The sequence below is a fragment of the Tinamus guttatus genome, unplaced genomic scaffold (genome assembly GCF_059628265.1).
Source record: "Tinamus guttatus ecotype Peru unplaced genomic scaffold, ASM5962826v1 Tinamus_guttatus_pri_ptg000509l, whole genome shotgun sequence".
Taxonomy (NCBI): Eukaryota; Metazoa; Chordata; class Aves; order Tinamiformes; family Tinamidae; genus Tinamus; species Tinamus guttatus.
This window is the reverse complement of record NW_028289043.1, coordinates 2,232,181-2,250,744: the sequence shown is the minus strand read 5'-3', so window position 1 is coordinate 2,250,744 and position 18,564 is coordinate 2,232,181. Positions and strand designations below refer to the sequence as shown.

The 18,564-nt window shown below is 40.0% G+C and overlaps 1 protein-coding gene across 1 annotated transcript in view; it reads right to left on the bottom strand.

Moving 5' to 3' along the window:
- AKAP9 (A-kinase anchoring protein 9) overlaps positions 1-17,012 on the bottom strand; it is a 100,768-nt gene extending 83,756 nt beyond the window's left edge. The window contains 1 exon segment of the mRNA XM_088533569.1: positions 16,940-17,012. Within this exon segment, the coding sequence (XP_088389695.1) occupies positions 16,940-16,987 (48 nt within the window). The 5' untranslated portion in view covers positions 16,988-17,012.
- Positions 17,013-18,564: the final 1,552 nt, after the last annotated feature.

The window sequence follows — 18,564 nt, the reverse complement described above, 5'->3', positions numbered from 1 at the left end:
ACTCAAATAGCAGGCCTTAGATATTTAGATATATTTTGTTTATCTAGTTCTGTAAACATATACCCTCTTCCCACTTCAGAATCCTCAAACAAAGTAGTAGCACCAATCCTATGTCACATGGGACAGGCACAAGCTGCTTCGAGGAAAATGTTATCTGGACAGAAGGAGAGAGAAAAGCAAAACAAGACAAAAACACATCACAACGAGGACAACTGAATATCGGAACAGACTGCCCTGAGAAATTGTGGAATCTCCCTCACTGGAAATATTCAAGAGAGTTTGGAGGACACTAGGTAAGGTAAAATAAGACCTGTTTTCAACAGGAGATTGGACCAGATGAACTTTGGAGGTTCTCTCCAAACTGGACCTGCACGCACAGTAGTCAAAAGTAAACTCATATTCTTTGAGAGATGTTGCTTGGGGCTTGTCATCAACACAAAAGCCACAAACTCAACTGAGAAAGACATAGTACCCTGTGCATAGAGTGAATGCTAAAAAGAGACTTATAAAAAGTGACTATGGCAAACTGTATCATACAAGTGACAACTACCATATGGCCCAGAATCAGTCAGGCTTTCACTGCGAGTGCAAGGTGACACTCAGGCGTAGCATGAGATTCACTGAAGCTCATAAGCATTCCTGCAATAGAAAGGCTCAAGCTTCCTCAACTATAATTCTCTGAAATTCTGAACGATTACTGAGAGGTAAATCAAATCTAAAATATTTAAGATGAGATATTAGTCTGATTTTAAAAGGTGAGGGATTCATTCAAGATTCCCTTGCTCTAGTAGTGAAGAGTCGCTACTCCCCCTTGCCACAGGTAAGCAATTATTCCAATAAGAGTTTTCAGTGACACAGAAAAGCAAAAAAGCAGGGACGTAGGTTGAGATGAGCTTTGATCACCTATGAAGCACACGTACATCCCATGATGTCTTGACTCTGGTGTCTTGCAAGTCAATAAGGACAAGCTAACTGGCCAAACTGATTTTCAGTTTTTCAGACTTTGTTTGGAAACTAGAGTCTGCTCTGGCCTCAAGTGAGAGGACGTTTACTGCACCCTCCCACCTGCCGGTAACCACAACGTAACTGCTGCAATACCTCTCTCTCCTAGATGAATAACTTTATTGTTATACATAAAGTAATATAATGTCCCACTACAGCAGACGAGAGGCCCTAAAAAGGGACAAGGAGGTAGAAGAGTGTGAAACACTGAGATCTGGGTAGTATGGCTTCCTCTAGCTTTTTTAGATCTCTCTGTTACTACCTCAGCAAGTTTTGTAAAAGCCCAGTAGTCTGCGCCCCCCTAAAGAGGTGTTTAACAGGATAGCTGGTAACCTTATTTTTAGACAAGAAAATGGCACTCTGTGGCTTTTCAGCATATCCTCAAAAGGTACCAAGTACTAAGGGCTGAGTGGCCAAAGCACTTGCTCCTGAAGGACAACAACTTACAATGTTGTTTGCATCTTCCAGGTTCCCGATGCTTACACTGAGATGATGATGATATTAAGGGGGAGATGAAAGGAAAATAATCCAACATACAGGATTATTAGACCACTGTTTAGAGGTTGATTTAACATCATGCCCAAATCTTTGAAGTTTTCTTTCCACTAATCAGACTAGACTGAACAAACAAGAAAATCACCCAGGAATTAAGTATTTCCAATATACCTATTCACGTGTTGCACTCAGTCATTTTTCCCCCCAAATTACATGTGCAAGACCTTAATTGTGCTGCATTAATAGACAGAAAGATTTGATGGGTTCTTGAGCGTGGAGGAGGCCGGGAACAGTATGAAAGAAGGAGACTCTACAGGCTCTACCTAAATACAAGCTTAAGAGCCTCAGCTGGAAACATCTGTTCCTTTGCAGCACTCAAAATAAATCCAAGGGGATCACCACTGGAATATCACATGGAATACCATGGAAGACAATTCAAGATACAGTGAGAAGAGCAGTGATTCCCTCCTCCTTTTTAGCAGTTTGCATTAAGCCAGAGAGTACTGTCGTATACACTAACACTATAATCAAGGGCACTGAACTTGAATGAACCCCTCCAGATGGCACGGAGAGCTGGAAAGCCTCTGAATTAGCCCAGTTCTCATCTGGCCCGGTCATCTTTGTCCCAAGAATTTAAATGGAAACAGACTTAGGAACGGCTAAGTTTATTAGAGCGGTTCTTTTTTCCTGGATAGACAATGAAATTTAAGTGTATTGAAAATACTCTTAGGTTACAAGGATCCAGACAAGCACACTGAGATCATTTCAATACTTTACTGTTACAGGAAAAACAATGACTCAAATTAACAATTAAAAAATGCCCAATTGCTCTTCGCTCTTAGTGAACCTACTTCTATGCACGTTTTTATCATGTTCCTACCCATTTTTTTAAATCACTCTCATATTGAATGCTGTAGAACTGCTACAACAGATATGCAGGGTGAAAAAAGCATTCGATCCACACTGGCACCTTACTTCCCCAAAATAGATGAAAAGCAAACAAACAAAAAAATAGAATGGATAAGGCCAAGCTGCCATTGACAAAAATGAGAGGAAAATGAAAAGCTTTTTCATGCTGTTCTGCAGGAGAAACAGATCAGATAAGCAAGAAGCCCTTCGGGCACTGAAGCCAAAGGAGCCCATTTCAGCAGAGCTGCTGCCCTGCATTAACAGAGGAAGGCCCTGAGGGCGAGTTCCAGCCTGAGCTTCTGTCCCCAGTTCACTTGCTCACGGGGAGCTTCTACAGCTCCGTAAAGGCGGGCAGGCCCATGGGATTTGAGGGCTACACAGTCACAGAAATGGACTTCCTCTCCTTCCAGTAGGTTTACTCATAACTCAGATTTTAATAAAAATAATGCACTCCAGAACTTGCTTCAGACAGGGTGAAAAAACAGCGGCACGGGGACAAAGCCGCCCTCCAGGGTCCTACAACTTTCTGACACACATTCTGAAGGAAGGGCGAGGAAGGAGGAGTTACCATAATGCTAACAAGTGGATTAGCAAATGTGTTGAAGAAAATCTTCCAGTCCTCAAAGGAAAAGTTTTTTTTTTTCACCTTTTCTCACTCAGGCATTCTAAAATTTTCCCATTTGCCAAAGCCAGGGAACTCCAAAGCAGAGCTAAAACCTGGTCAAACAAACTCTAATAAGGGAGACAAAGAAATGTCAAATACATTTTAATAATATAAAAGAACAAGCAAAAAAGATTAGAAAAGGTGAGTGTTATTGGTTACTTTGCTAAACCACTTGTTTTTAATAATAGAGTCATAAGATTTTCTTTGCTTTGGGCACCTTCACATAGGGATCGCTGCCCTGAGCAATACAATCTTGGCCATGTTTATGCCTCACCTAAAGTGCTCACTGTTTTAAGTGTACATGGAACCCAAAAGAGGATTTTAGTATCACTTTTCTAATGAATAAAAACACAGAATGTGATATATTTTGCTGACAGAACCAAAAGACAGGGAGGAAAAGAGATAATTTGATTTTTGGCTGTTTAACTTGAGACATAAAATTATTTGTCCTAACAGCTGAATAGTAGGTGATAGTGCTGTGACACAGAAAAGCAAAAATAAAAGCTTTGAGCCCTCTAAGAGCCCTCTAAGATGTAGCTGTTACATCTTAGATAAACAACAAGATGGTGGTGCCTGGTTTCCATGAAAAGCTGTCAAATTTCAGCATCATTTTCCCCCCTGCTATTACGCCAGCACTCAGGGATACCTAATAAAACGGAGCCACTTCTGGCATGTGGTGGATGACATCAGCTGCACTACCCATGAGGCCGAAAGGATGCAAACTAGACTGCTCTGTACCACCTAGTGGCCTATGCAAAGCTTATCTACAATACACTGAAGCACAGGAAGGCAAATGTAAAACCAACCTCTGGAACTTGGCAAAGGTCCCTTTTGGCTGCTGGGCTAATTACTACAAAATATACTTGACAGAAAAAGCCTTAGATTGCAAAGCATAATTAGTACACCCTTTCATAGAGATGAGCTCTAAAGTGAGCGTCAGCACTGGCACTTTTTCGTAAGGCTGTACAGCTCAAATTCAGGTGAGATTTTAAATACCTTTTTCGATTAGGCTCTCAGTGAAATTGGCCTTGTGAAACTGTCTGTCTTCTGCTAGTAAACAGCTGATACAGTACCCAGAACAGGTGGCAAATGAGAATTATTCCCCATATGTTATATAAGCAATTAAGTATTAGCTTCCAATTTTGTATTTTTTTTCTCTCAGTACTATGCTTAGTTCCACAAAATTTTAATACTAGGCATTACACTTATCACAGCTGACTCGTATGAAAAACAGTACAGTCAAACAAATTACAAGAGGGATTAATTTTACTCCCTCTCATCTACAGAACAGTGCTCCATGGAGTGCTCAAAATGAATTAGTTAAGCAAACCGCATACGTGAACACCAGTTATGATAAGAAGGAGGATAAACAAAAAAGCTAAGGCAGTCACAGGCTCTTGGGCACCAAAAAGAGACTTGTTGTCCTGTATGGTACAAGCTGGTGACCTCGTGGAGACATCAAATCCTTCAGCTACTCAGGAGCTGAACTTTTGCAAAGCATCAGAGGCACTTGTGAGGACATGAGTTCGCCCCCTCCTGCAACATCAACACAATTAGCAGCAGTCTGAGCATTCGCTGGGTCATTCATTTCCTTCCAAAAGCATCTGGCTTAGCACCTGTTCCTTACCTAACACAGAAATCAGCTGCTGGAGACTTACTTAATCCCTTGGCATTCTTCTTCCATGGTAACCATTTATTTTCATAAAACAGCTGTGATTCAGTAGCTTAGCATATTAATTCAAATATATTTCAGCCTCAAAAAAGAATAAAGTCAAGAGACGCATCTTCCAGAATAGGAAAAGTCATGCTAATGAAAACAGTATGATGAAATAGTATAGTCATCCAAACTGTTGCTAAAACTTTGTTTCTTCACACTGCAAACTTTCCTGCAAGGTAAGCTGAGGAATCATAGAATCATAGAATCATAGAATGCTTAGGGTTGGAAGGGACCTCTAGAGATCATCTAGTCCAACCCCCCTGCATACGCAGGGACACCTAGAGCACGTGGCACAGGACTGCGTCCAAACGGGTTTTGAAGATCTCCAGAGAAGGAGACTCCACAACCTCTCTGGGCAGCCTGTTCCAGTGCTCTGTCACCCTCACTGTTAAGGCAGCAAAAAAATGACTGCACCCAAATGGCTTTAAACTTGAATCTAACCCACTGCAATAGCAGACAGAAAGAAGCAAATTAGTTTTCTTATGCTAAAAGTTAACTTATTCTGAGATCTAATACTGAACCCTCTTGTACTCAAATCCTTCCTAACCACCAGGTAATCATTCATCAATGACAGACCTGGTTTCATCTAACAAAGCGAAAGCTATGTTTAAACTTAATGGAGCCCTAAAGCCTTTTATATATAGCTAACTTCAGCGAGAGCTGTACACTGTCTTTACATCGATTAGATAAATGTACGAGCAGAAGGCTCCTATAGACAATCTTCATTTTCTTATCACTGTTTCTACTGAAGGGAAAACAAACAAACAATTTAAAAAAAACAATTTTCCAAGCCTCTGCTATAAACGCTGGCAGACTGCCAAGATGCACTGCAATGGATATTACGAATTTACATCCCAGAAAATAGTTCAGTCTTCACTTTGCCTAGGATTATGGGCAAAAAAATGCAATGTTATATAGCGTACTGAACTTCCTTATCCTTCAAAAGGTTCAGAGGGTTTTGCTAAACTGCCTTTGAAATCCAGGCTAGAACAGTCCCAAATACTTTGGGACGTACCACCAAAACAGTCATTTCTCAGTTAGTGGTAGAACATTCTCCATTACTAGTAAGAGAAAGGCCTGATATTGTCAGAGCTAATTAATTTTTGTAGGTGTTACTTTATAAAGTTACTATTATCAGAAAGTAATGTTAATTCTTTAAAAGCAAATTACTGAAAAGCCAATGTTGAAAGTTACTCAAAAGCTGGAGACAGAAACCCTTGTGTTAATAATATTAACAAAATACAAAAGCGGTTGAGTCCCAAAGTCCCATGTTACGAACTCAGCAGTGAAACCCAGAAGCCATCGGGAGAGGTTAACCCATGGTGTTTCCACAGTGCAGTTTAGACTATGATATTACTGCGTTGCCTCTAGCCGCGGCACAAAGGCCGGGCCAGCTGCGCTTGCCCGTTGGAGGCCCCTCGCAGCGCGGGAGCTTCGCCAAGGAGCAGGTGCCCGGGGCTCGCGGCGAGCCCGCGCGTGCAGCACCGACGCCTTCTACCTGCTGGCTGTCCGGAGTGCTTAATGCATTGGACGGTTTTGGGAAGCGTTATCTTTTCAAGCTGATTTCACACTGCATACAGCTTTCGTGAAGGAAAGTAACAACTCTCAGGTTTCTAGCAGTACTATCCTAAAAATAAGTTACTTACGCTGGATTACATTTTGGGGTACTACTAAATTAAGTCATATTTTGTTTTGGATGCAATTCTGTACAAAACCATATGCAGAACATCATTATGTTTATATTCTCAACTGTGGAAAAATCATCAGAATATATTTATTTTCATCTGTTTTAGAGCATTCTATACAATAATTTCAGTATGTTCTTGATAAAATATCTCATCTATTTTCCCCACACAGATCCAGTTGCAAGGATATTTTAAGCCAAACGAAAATAGTATTCTCTGCCTTGCAAAGGGGCACTTGGAGGCAATACCCAAATACATATTCTGGAGAGAATGGAGAGACTGACACAATTTCTGATTTTCATTTCACACTTCCACCTCAGACACAAGTACCTGGGAACCCTGAGGACAGTTCTTATCAGTAAAAATGAAGCAAGGAAGGTCTTGAGCATCTTTCCCACATCCTTTTGTCACCAGATATTGAATTCTGAGCCTGTTGCGAACATTTCCTTGGTTCTGCCTCCATAGAGCTGTGCATTCTTTCCACTCTCCAGGCTATCAAGGAAAATATTCACTGAAAGATTCTCCTTAAAGACAATCTACTTTGAGCCTAAGCCATAAAATCAAAAATAATTCAAAGAACTGTATTTCACTTAGTTATAACCATGGAATGATGATTATATCTAGACTACGCTCTTAGCTGGCTTGTAAGATCATGTTGGTGTCAAAAATCTACTCTACGCTCATTGCTAGCAAGAAGTTCTGCCTGAGTCAGCCCTACTTACCTAAAGATTTTCTCCTATTACCTGTTTTTTTTCCCCTAGAGCTTAATACTGAATTTAGACTAAATTACAACTCATTTAGACAAGTCTAGTTCCTTTAAGTGGCTCTTCCAGTCTTTTGAGACTCCCTGGTAAGATCCAAGGTCTTACTGATGACTGCAGCCTTGGTTATGGTGCATTATCCTGGGGTGGAGGGAGCAATCTGACCACTTTGCACAAACAACTGTAGTTTAGGAAATGTTCCTTGTAGGATTCAAATCAATACTCCAGTCCAGCTCAAAACAGTCCACTCCTATATAACACACTGTGAATTAAAAACTGCAAATTCTAAGTCTAAATCTTATGAGGTTCTGTCCGTGCAACCCTCTCTGTGGTGCTAGAAGCAAGAACACTTAAAGGCAGGAGCATCTACCATTTCTGCTTTGTGCTGGTGCTGCAAGAAGAGGCTTCATTCTGCATGTTTTGTTTTTCTGATCAGGACTCCCCACATTTACAGCAGGGCACATTTAGCTTTTCTCCAGCACTACAGCATTAATGCATAGACTAAAAGTGGAAAGAATCAGCTGAAATTTTGTTGAAAAGTATAAGAGCACATTCTTTGGATGTTGGGAAAAAAGCGCTACCAAATTGCTTCCTGAGTCTCTACTTACTACCTGTTACCCTTTGTCCTGTTAATTTAACTTCTTCCTCCTAACACACACACACACACACACACACACACACACACACACACACACACACGCACAAAGAAAAGCAAAAGCTTTACGCAGGTACAGGCCATTTTAGTTGTATTTACATGGGATACTTCTGGGGCTTTTTCCATTTTACACTGTTTCCTCTTACAAAGAAATGTATAAACTTCAGTATCTATTTCAGAGATACTTAAGAAGCAAAAACTGAGCAAGCTAATTTGAAAGGCAGATTGATCTGTACAGTTTTGCTAACATTTACATTTCTCATTAACAAAGAAATCAGAAAGAAAAAAAAGGCACTTTTAGAATTAACAGACTAAACACAGACTTTATTAAAAAAACACCAGAAGATTATCAGTTTTCTCAAGCTGACAAGTGACATGGATCATTATAGAATTTGAGGTTACATCCCTGGCAACAAGACCAACAGCTTCCCAGCTACAGCTCAACAGCTTAAATGCAGTTCAGGCTAAGCAGGGAATAAGCGCCACTCCTTGATAACAAACACAAGTAATGTGATGGGACCCACCCAGTTATCAAAGGCAATCATTTCACAAACATTAGTGTTGAGATTTCCAAAGCAGCCTGGAGAATTTACATACATTTTAAATTAATTATTGGAAGAAGTTCTGGCTGCTTCAGTGCTCTTACATTGGATGCAACTAAATAAAAACTTGAATCTTCATTTGATTAAAAAATGATTTTTGAAATGTGCTTTGTTTTCTATAAACTACAAAGGTACTCTAAAACAAGCTAAACCAAGCTGTGCCTTGTCATTTTTTTCCCCCCATTTTATCTAATTTTTAAATGAATTCATACCATGTAGCATGTCTGGCACTGAATGGACAGAGTGAGAACGAAGACATCAAACTCAGCGTGTCTGTGAGAAAGCTGTATGAGGAGCAGACCAGACATACAGGGAAAACAGCATGCTGCCTGAATTTTATGCTCAGTGTACAAGGCTTGACAGGCTTGTGTTATTTGGACAGGCTTATATTATTTTTAAGTGATGATGAATTATTAGAGAAAAGAAACAGGCTCACAAAAGCACTGGTATTACAGAATTTCAGACTTTTTTTGGTGGATTTTGTCTTTAAAAAAAAAAAAAAAAAGCTGACTGTGCTGGCTATTGCAATATACCATTAAATGTATCCAGAGAAACAGAGAGAAGGTATTTATCCTATAGATCTTTTAAAATAAAATACACATTTTCAATGGATGGTCAGCTACCTGACTTCGGCAACATATGCGAATTTAAGCATTTTTCTCCTTGTTGCTTTGGGGTCACAGGCAAGTTTTTTGGTGTTCCACCCTGCCACCCCTGAGAAGCATAAGTCTGAGGACAACTAAAAAAATTATTGAAAAATGAAATCAAGTCTAATTCAAGCAACAACCATTTCTGTTAATTCAGTTCCTAGCAGAGAGTCAAAATATGTGTAGGCTCTTCTGCAATTTAATCTGCATATTTTCTGTAACATTTAGTTATTATTTGTACAGAAACAGCCTCAGAATCCCACCTACTCTGAGTCCTTAATTCCAGCATTTTTTCTTGGCTTTTTTGTCAGGATTGCAGTGTTGGACACACAGTAATTAGCCAGGACAGATTAGTCTTCATCAAATGCATCTTCCACCGTAAGTTCTGCCGAGAACACAAACTTTTCAAAATTATTAGCTCTAATTGTGAAGTCTTGTATTTCTCCACATATCAAGATTTAGAAGCATGCTCCCAGGAGACTATCCCCTCCTTTCATTTTCCTTTTTAAAATGATGGTGTAATGTCTTAGCATTATTACAGCCACTCTGTGGTCATTTCCCCTACTTTCCTAAGCTTGGTATCTTGTTTCTAGATTGTCATATTCATTTTTTCAGCTGATAATTTCTGTGTTTCTTCTCTTCAGAAGCTTGTGGGGTTTCTTTTTCTAAGAGGAAAAAGCAGGAAAAAGAGACTGAATACTTCTTAGAAGCAAAAAATTCTAAGAGATCTTAAAATTTTCATGAACGCTTGTGTGCTTTCTCCACTGCTTGTAATAAAGATCGATGATACTGTAAAGTGCTCTCTTCCTAGAAAAGTCATGTGAAAATGAAGACTAAGGTTTCTTCTGAGAATCAGGAAAAGAAGAATCACCAACAAAAACAGCACACCAGCACTTGGCAGTCAGTATACAGCAAAGTGTCTGATCATGATAAGTTTCCAGATCAATTTGCTTTCTGTTTTTTAGATGCATTTTATGGAACCATGGTTCATTTATCTTTGGGAATTCGAAGTATGGCATTAGGTGGTACCTGTAACTATATGATTTAGAAGCAAAGGAAAAATATATTGAAATTCCTAGCTATGGGGCAGAGTTAAAGCAACTTTCAACTGCTGAATAAAGGGTTCCAAGTAATTGTACTATTATCACATAATCTTATATCAAAGATAGGATAACAAACTTGGTCCTATTTCTGCAGTGTTTCTGCTTTTGTCAGCAATTTTCTCAGCTATTTCACTATTTCAAAGGACAGGATGCTATAGCAAACATTTACTCCTCAGCTGATGTCTGTCCAGACAACTAATTAAAGGCCCAGACTTCTAAGGATATTTTAGGTGTAAAAAAATACAGGAGTTTTGGTAACTCCTCCCCAATTTATTTTCTTTAGAAAATCAAATACACTATCAGATTCACTGAAATCACATGGGAAAAACAAATTATGGTGGTGATCATGCTTATTTTCCAACAGTATTTTAAAAAATTGTCTAGATACTGTTTCAGCTGAAGAAAAGCTGTTATTAGACGCCTTATTATTGTGACACCCACACTAAGAAAATAAATGGTTAAGAAAGCAGACTATAAAAACAGGAAAGACAATTTTGCTGAAATTAATGTCTTGAATGTAAGTTGAGCGCTATTTTATGCTTTCTTCTCTATAATTCCTACTCTTTACACATGAAATAATAGTAAATAGCAAATAGTAAAGAAAATATAACGTGCTCCACCTTTATAATGTAATTTCTGGCTTTCAGAGTGTTAAGAACTCTGTGCTGTCCTATTTCTCCCCTTTTTGAAAAAAGAAAAAAAACGAGGGCAAATTCACTAGACATCCTGCACCAAGGAACAATTTTTTTCCCCAACTCTGTGCAGAACAAAGGTTATTTCAAAGTGATACTTATCTGCATTCTCAGAAAAGGACAAGAACTAAACCAAACTCATTCTACCTCACATCAGCAATGTAAGGTAGTCAGCTAATTTAGAGTCTTGAATTGAAAAAGATGCATTTGCAATAGTTTTTCAAACAAATTATTAATCCTCTTATCAAAAGCAAGAATAGATCTCTGGAACACGGGGATAGGAGATCAAAACCATCAGACAGAAGAGAACGGAGAATGTACTTGAAAGACTGCTAGCGATACTAGCTGCTAAAGACAGATGAATCCAGAATTTAAAGTACCGTTTCTTCCAGGACCAAATAAAGTCTAGAAGCAACTTGAGGAAAAAAAAGAAAAAAAGAAAGAAAAAAAAGAAAAAAAACACACAGGTTTGGAGGTATTTTTGTTTTAGGGAAAAAAAAAAAGAACGCTAAGAAAACACTAAGAGCACTTTTATTCTCAAAAGAACATCAAAGTCCTATTAAAAATTTCAATCATTAGGTCATTAGGTTACCCATGCAGATTTTTCTTTTACTATAAATAGAATGTGCTCTGTAGGCGATTTCACAGTTATATATCATCCTGTAGCAATAAATTCTGTAGATAAAATACATTAAAATCTTAAATGGATATAAATCTCCGTTGAAGATAAAAAGTGCAAAGATATTTACTGTTTTGGGTGAGAAGAAACACCCCAATCAGGAATCGAAGCAAGTCCCTTACTTATTGTTCCTCTTTTGCTTCTACCTGTCTGCTTTTTCTCAAGCGTTTTAAAACAACACATTTCTCTCCAGGTTCAGTCCTTATATCTGATTTCTCTGTGAGATTAAAAAAAAAGTAATTCTTGGACTTATAATGAAAATACACACACGCAATTCTTGCATACCTTTTACTCTTTGTATTCAGAACTGACAGTAGTGCAAGGAAGATCAAGACGACTGAAGCCCCTAGAGGAACAGGAGCAAAAAGGCACAAGTGCAAAAACATTTAGGAGAAAAAGCAGCATAACAACACAGAGGAGGAATGCTTAGCAGTTTACTGCAGGTTAGTGAAGATCTTCATGTGCAAGAAAAAGGGTTCCCCCACCCGTAAGTCCAACTCATTCTTGCAGTGTTTTTCACAGTTTTGCTGCACTCTTCTTTATAAACAGATTAGACAGTTTTGATTCACATCTGTCCAGCTAAAGCTCACCCATATCTTTCTAGGAGACTCTTTTTAAGTTAGCCTACATCCCCCTGAAATTTCTTCCTGTCTTGTCTAGTAATATACACACATATCGTCTTCAGATACTCATATTCGCATTCCACGAACTTCTAGGTCACGCAGTTCTCCTCCTCCGTAGTTTATGCAGAGTATTGGTAAGGAGTGGGACTTTATGATGAAACGGGCATTCGATGATACAGTTGAATATGATTTCTTATTTGAAAAGAAAAGCTAAATAAGAAATCATAGTCTGAAAATGCAATTCATGTTTCAGAGTTCTGCTTAACTACTTTTTATCAAGTTACTGGAGGCAGACAGAAGATATGCAAAATTAGTAGTCTGTACCTGAAAGCAAAATAAGACATGTTTATCATCTAGCTATTTAGTGAAGTCTAAAGTTTTAATTTATTATTTTCCTCTATGACTAAACACTATAAATAGCCACTGAAATATCTATTTTCTATTTCTTCTTCAGGTAGATTACAGAGGATCTTAAACTGTGTTTATAAAACACACCCTTTATGTTTTAAATGATGCTGGCCATGTTAAATTAGACATTTAATTACCATGGAACATAATTATCCCATGCTTTGCTTCAGTCTTTTAAATTAAAAGCTGATCATCAGCTTTGTCTAAAAGATCTGAAATTTCTCTGTCTGATGAGCTCAAATGAGGAGGTAAAATCTTTTTCACCCCTCCAATAAAGTAAGATGTAAGCATGCAACTAGAAAGCATTCTCAGATTAATAGGGAATGTTATTTTAGTTATACTATCTCACTCTTATCTTCAGCCACCAGAAATATGCATATGCATGACCAAAAGATAAAATATGTAATTATTCCTTTTTACCAATCAAATTCTGAAAGCATCTTATCAAATTAGCTATATGACCTGTACTACTTGTTTACCGAGTGATACCTGAGTTTCACAAAACAAAAAAAACAAACAAAAACACTACAACTTTCTTGTTCTGTCTGCTCAGTGATTCTCTGGTAGAGATCAAAAGCTTTTACACTGCTTTCTCTGCGTTCAACTGTTTAGCTAGTCCAGACAGCTCTTTATTTTCATAATGTTCTTATGGTTTTCTTGAATGCAGCAGCAAGAACATATTACAAACACAGACTTCAAAATTCAGAACGTGAAATAAAGCTACTTCTAGCATTAGACCTTAAGTCCTGGATCAACCTGAAACTGAGGAGAATTTACACAGTAAATTGTGAAGTGTCTCTGCCCCTCAGACGTACAATCAAAAATTAGATTTCCAAAGAAGCATATGACAAGAGCTCCTCTATAAAACAGCAAGAACGCCTGCCTTTGCACGTATACAAAATAAAACTAAAACATTTAAGGACTTTTCAAAAGTTTTGCCAAAATAGTCTTGGCCATTTTCTCACAAGGACATGCAAGTCCCTGCCGCTTTCATTCTGGAGCTATCAAGGACTCCACATTACTTTGAAAGTTGCACACAATAGTGCAAAATCCTGGTAAGAAAATATGTTATTACCATAAATATCATCCACTTTAATGTTAGATCTGAGATTTCCAAGCAAACTGATACACACACATGCACAGGTACTGTGTGTGTTTTGAAGTATCACACCAAGACCTTCAGCAATCATGTAGCTTCACCTTTTGTAAGGTCAGGAGAGCCAGGGCTATCTTCAGCCTGCAACAATACTCTAGAATCTCCTAAGTAAGGCACATAATATAGCAGACTGGTTTATAATTTCAATTTGGTTTTGGCCACTGAGCAACTTTACAGTATATATATCTAATCTTTCCCTTTCTGGCACACATCTCACTTTCAACTTCTATCACAGTCCACACAGTTTCCACTAACTAGTTGCTCTGGCAAACCCCTTCTCAGCATCCTGATCGATACCTGGCTTCTCCAACGTAAACAGTTTCAGATGTAAGACAAAATCTCTTGGCTTGGATGATGGGAGACTATTTTAGCGAGTCAGGAAAATGTATCTACAGAGGAAAGTCTAATATGCAGCAGAGTCATCTTGCGGCAAGGAAAATGAATGATTACAGGCCTGGAAAAGGAAGCATGAAACTTACTGCATAACTTTTGTGCATCGCTTGCTTTTGTGGGATTTTAAACAACGAACATAGCAACCCAAGTTGCTACTGTTTCCTAACAAAGATTTGTTGCAACCTTAGAAAGGAGGAGGTCAGCAAATCTACATGAACACTGGTGAAGCTCCATTAAGAGTTTTGTATTTCATTTTTTTAATGGCTTACTGGAGAAGGCTCATGAGTGTACACTTAGCAACAGGCGCATGTACACTTAGCCTAATTCACTCAAGATAACACATACAATACAGCTTCTCGTTTCCAAAACGAGTTAAAAAAGACTCAAAGAACCTTCCATTGCATAAAATCCATTTGATAGAGACTTCTCTATGCATGTTGTGTGTAGAGAGACAGAATTTTAACATGACATCAAGAACAAAAAATAAGCAAAGTTCCATAACAAATAATTTCAAGTAGGAAAGCTTTGAAATTCGGTTTTGCATGAACTTACGACCAGAAAACAACCAAAGCATTGCTTAACTGAAAATGAATTCTGCATAAACTGTACAGACTTAAATTTTGCAATAATTATCTACCTACTTTTATAGAAAAACAAGAACATAGGTCCCATTTAAAATAACAAATCCTGTAGCACCGTACTGAGCACCTCCATACCATCCAGCGGACTTTCTTAGTGGCTTCCCTCAACTACCAGCATCCATCCCACAGTTTACATCATGTCTTATTTCAATGTCCCTGAAGTAAAGCAATACCTGCTTTTAGCAGAATTCATATTTTAATATGTTTTTCCAGCTCTTATTTAAAGAATATCTAAAGATTAGGTTGAAAAGTTTTTAGGGTGGTTGCTACTATGGTTTGCACCACTTTCTCATTGTAGCCAAGAAATTTTAGGCGGAAAACTGAGCACACTACAGGGACTGTTTTTATATTGCCACAGCAGGGTGGGAGTAGAGAAGGGGCTGCAGGAGCAGTTGCTCTTCCATTCTGAGCTAATAGAATTTCTTATTTTCTATTTTCAGCAAAGAGAGTTGTCACTGGAAGTCCATAATCTAGTTTCTGCAGGACAAAAAAAATAATAGTCACATCATTCACATGTAAAAAACAAAATTGCTTTTACAGTTCCTTACCATGAAACTCACCTAGATTTAGGAAGTTATAATGACTTAAACCACAAGGGATGTTTAAAAGCAAGGTATGAGAAAGTCTTCAAGAAAATCATCGTTAAGCTTTAATAACAGAGACTAGAAGGATAACAGTTATTATTGTTCCTGAAGAGCAGCAAAATTAGTAAATATATATATACACCCATATATATCTGTATATTTATGTGTATATGTTTTCTGAAAGCAAAACAGAAGCCACATCATTTCTGCTAGACTCCTGGCTGTAGACTGACTTCTCAATAATTGCCACATTGGGGCAGAAAGATATATACCCTCTTATAAATTGCCAATATTATAAGCCACAGGAACAATGAGAGATTTATCCCAACCTTTTTCTTTGTGTACCTTTTTTTTTTTTTCCTCTTTTTTTTGTCAAAAGAATTAATCATCCCGGATGCAAAAGAATGCAACACTGCCACCTGTACCTGATCTGTTCTAGTATCTTTTAAAAGCACTGCCCAGCACTGTGTAAGCATTGTTTCTGCTCCGAGCATTTAGGAACAGGGTTTTTTTCTATGTACAGTTACACCTACAGGAGTTTCTCATTGCTGTTTTTGATCACTCAAGAGAAATGGAAACACGTGCAGAGTTACAAGAAGAACGAGTAACACAGCAAAAACACTTCTTCAGGACTTCGCAGCTGAACTATTCCTACTTTTCTATAAATCACAAAAGCTAGACAACACTGCTATTTTGCAGTTTTCTCTTTGTTGCTTCTTTTCACTATGTGAGCTGCTGGCTCCTGCCAAGTTAGATTTGTATCTTTGTGAAGGGCTGATTCGTATCCTTATGAGGGCTGATTTACAAGGTTCCAAATTCTGCCTGCTAAGCAATGCTTGCTGGAGGGACCAAAGCCACACCAGATGTCAGAACGCTACTTTTACCGCATTTATTTAACGAGGAGCGCTGATAACGGGCTTACGGCACCGACCGCGCCGCGGCTTCTTAAACCCAAGCGGGATGAGCTCTCGGGCCGGGTGGCTCCCGCCGGCTGCCCCCACGCGCGGGGCTTCGCGGCCGGACACCCACCGAGCCCCAAGGCGGGGCACGAGGGCTAGAGCAGGGACCCCCACGCGCGGCTGGCCCGGAAGCCGCTGCCCTCGCGGCTCCTTACGGCCGTGCTTGGAAACGGCCGCTAACGGCACCGCCCGGCACGGGAGCATCCCTAACTGCCGGCCTCCTAATGCTCTCTGGCCGCATTAGCGCCACACTGGCCACCAGCTGGTGTTTTCCCAAACTTCCCGGGAGGTTTTAGCGCATTTCGTCCCAGGGAGCTGCTGCGGCTTAAAAGGCCACGGCGGGACCCGCGCCGCTGCCTCGGAGGCTCCTCCCGGGGCCGCGGAGCCCTCCCGAGGCCGCCGTGCGCAGCACCCGCCGGGGCCGCAGCGCCGGGCCCAGGGCGGGCAGCACAAAGCGCCGCCTCCGCCTGCCGCTTTGTTCGCAGCCGCCGCGCCCGGCCCCTCGCCAGCCCCGACGCGCCCAGGCGGCCGCGCTGCCCCGTACCCGCCGCGGCCGCGCCGCACCTTGGCTTTCCCGGCCTCCAGCTTCTTGAGCCGCTCCTCGTCCTCCATGGCGCCTGTGCGGGCAGAGCGGAGCGCAGCGTTACCGGCGGGCGGAGGCGCGGCCGCCGCCCCGCCCCCTCGGCGCACGCGCCCACCCCGCCTCACGGCGCCGCGCGCCGCCGTGGCGGGGCCGCCGGCGCCGCCATCTTCGTCCCCACGTAAACACGGGGCCGCGGAAAGTGACGTTGCCGCCTCCCGCTCCCGCTCCGCCCCGCGCGGGCGGGAGCAGCGCGGGCCGCCCCGCAGACCCGGCGGCTGCGGCCCGTGAGCGCGGCCCGCGGGTCGGGGGCCGGCGCCCAGCAGCGGCGCTCGGGGGGGCTTTGCCTGCACCCGCTCGTCTATGTAGCGCCATTCACTTCTTCCACTAAATGTTTGGTTTTCAGCGTAAATTTACGCGTTGCATTCAATATATATCCATAATTGCTTTGGGTTTTCTAACGGAGCCCACAGGCGCTGGAGGAAAAGCAAAAGCCAAAAGGAAATACCACTTGTACGGTATTACTGGCCGGGACCAAGAGGAAAAATACCAGGACTCCTAGCAGAAAAATTTCACATTCCTACTACTGCCAAAGTAAACCAAACCCATAATCTGATTTTTTTTTTTCTTTAGGATTTCTCATTGCTTCTAAAATAAATGATATTTCACAGAGAAGTTTGAAATGGTCTGTAGTTCAGCACATGTATTCTGCATTGCAGGATTTATAGTATGATGTGTAAGCTTCAGTAGAAAAGGAAATGAGTGTTATTAATGTCAAGATGATGCCATCTAGGGAGGGGAATTACAAATGTCTGAAGTACAATGTGAGCATTTGAAAGATTGCTCTGCCTTTGAAACAAGCATATGTTTCAATTAAAGCGCTCGAGCCTTGCTATTACATTATAGCACATTATAGAAGAAGATGGCCTCAAATGATTAATAAATTAATAATAGTTTTATAAAATACAAATTGCTTTGAGATCCTTCGTTAAAAGTGTGTTCTCAACTTAGTAGAAGAAATGTTTCACTCAAGCCCTTTGTAGAAAATTCAGAGGCCCTAAGGAAAAAAAGAAAAAAGAAAAAACACCTTTTCTAAGCAAATGACATTTTTCTTGGCTGATAGAGTCTAGCATCCCTGAACTATTTGTTAGATGTCAGTATAATTTCGCACCTTGATAGCAATTTGTTAATCAGTAAATATCCCATTTAAAGTTAATCACAAACTCTCTAAATTCCATAATTAAAGGGGTTCTTGAGTTAAAACTAACTCTTTTTTCTCTCACAGGCTTATAGCCATGTAATCATAATAGAGTTTAGTAAATATCTAATTCATGACAAAGTGAGAAAATCAGCCTGACAAATTATACCATTGTGTAAGTTATTATTTTATTTTATGCAATGGCAATTATGTAAAATATCCCAGAGAATAATAATATTTCTGTAGTTTTGCAGCACTATCATAGGAACTGGGCTTTCTCTCTCCATGAAAAAAAAATGATATATATACGCTAAAATTGCTTACTTCGGCTGTGTTAAATTCTTATTTTAAGAATTTATGCAAAGCCAGCTGCCCGTGGAATTCACAACTTGGGTCAGCCAATTAAACTTC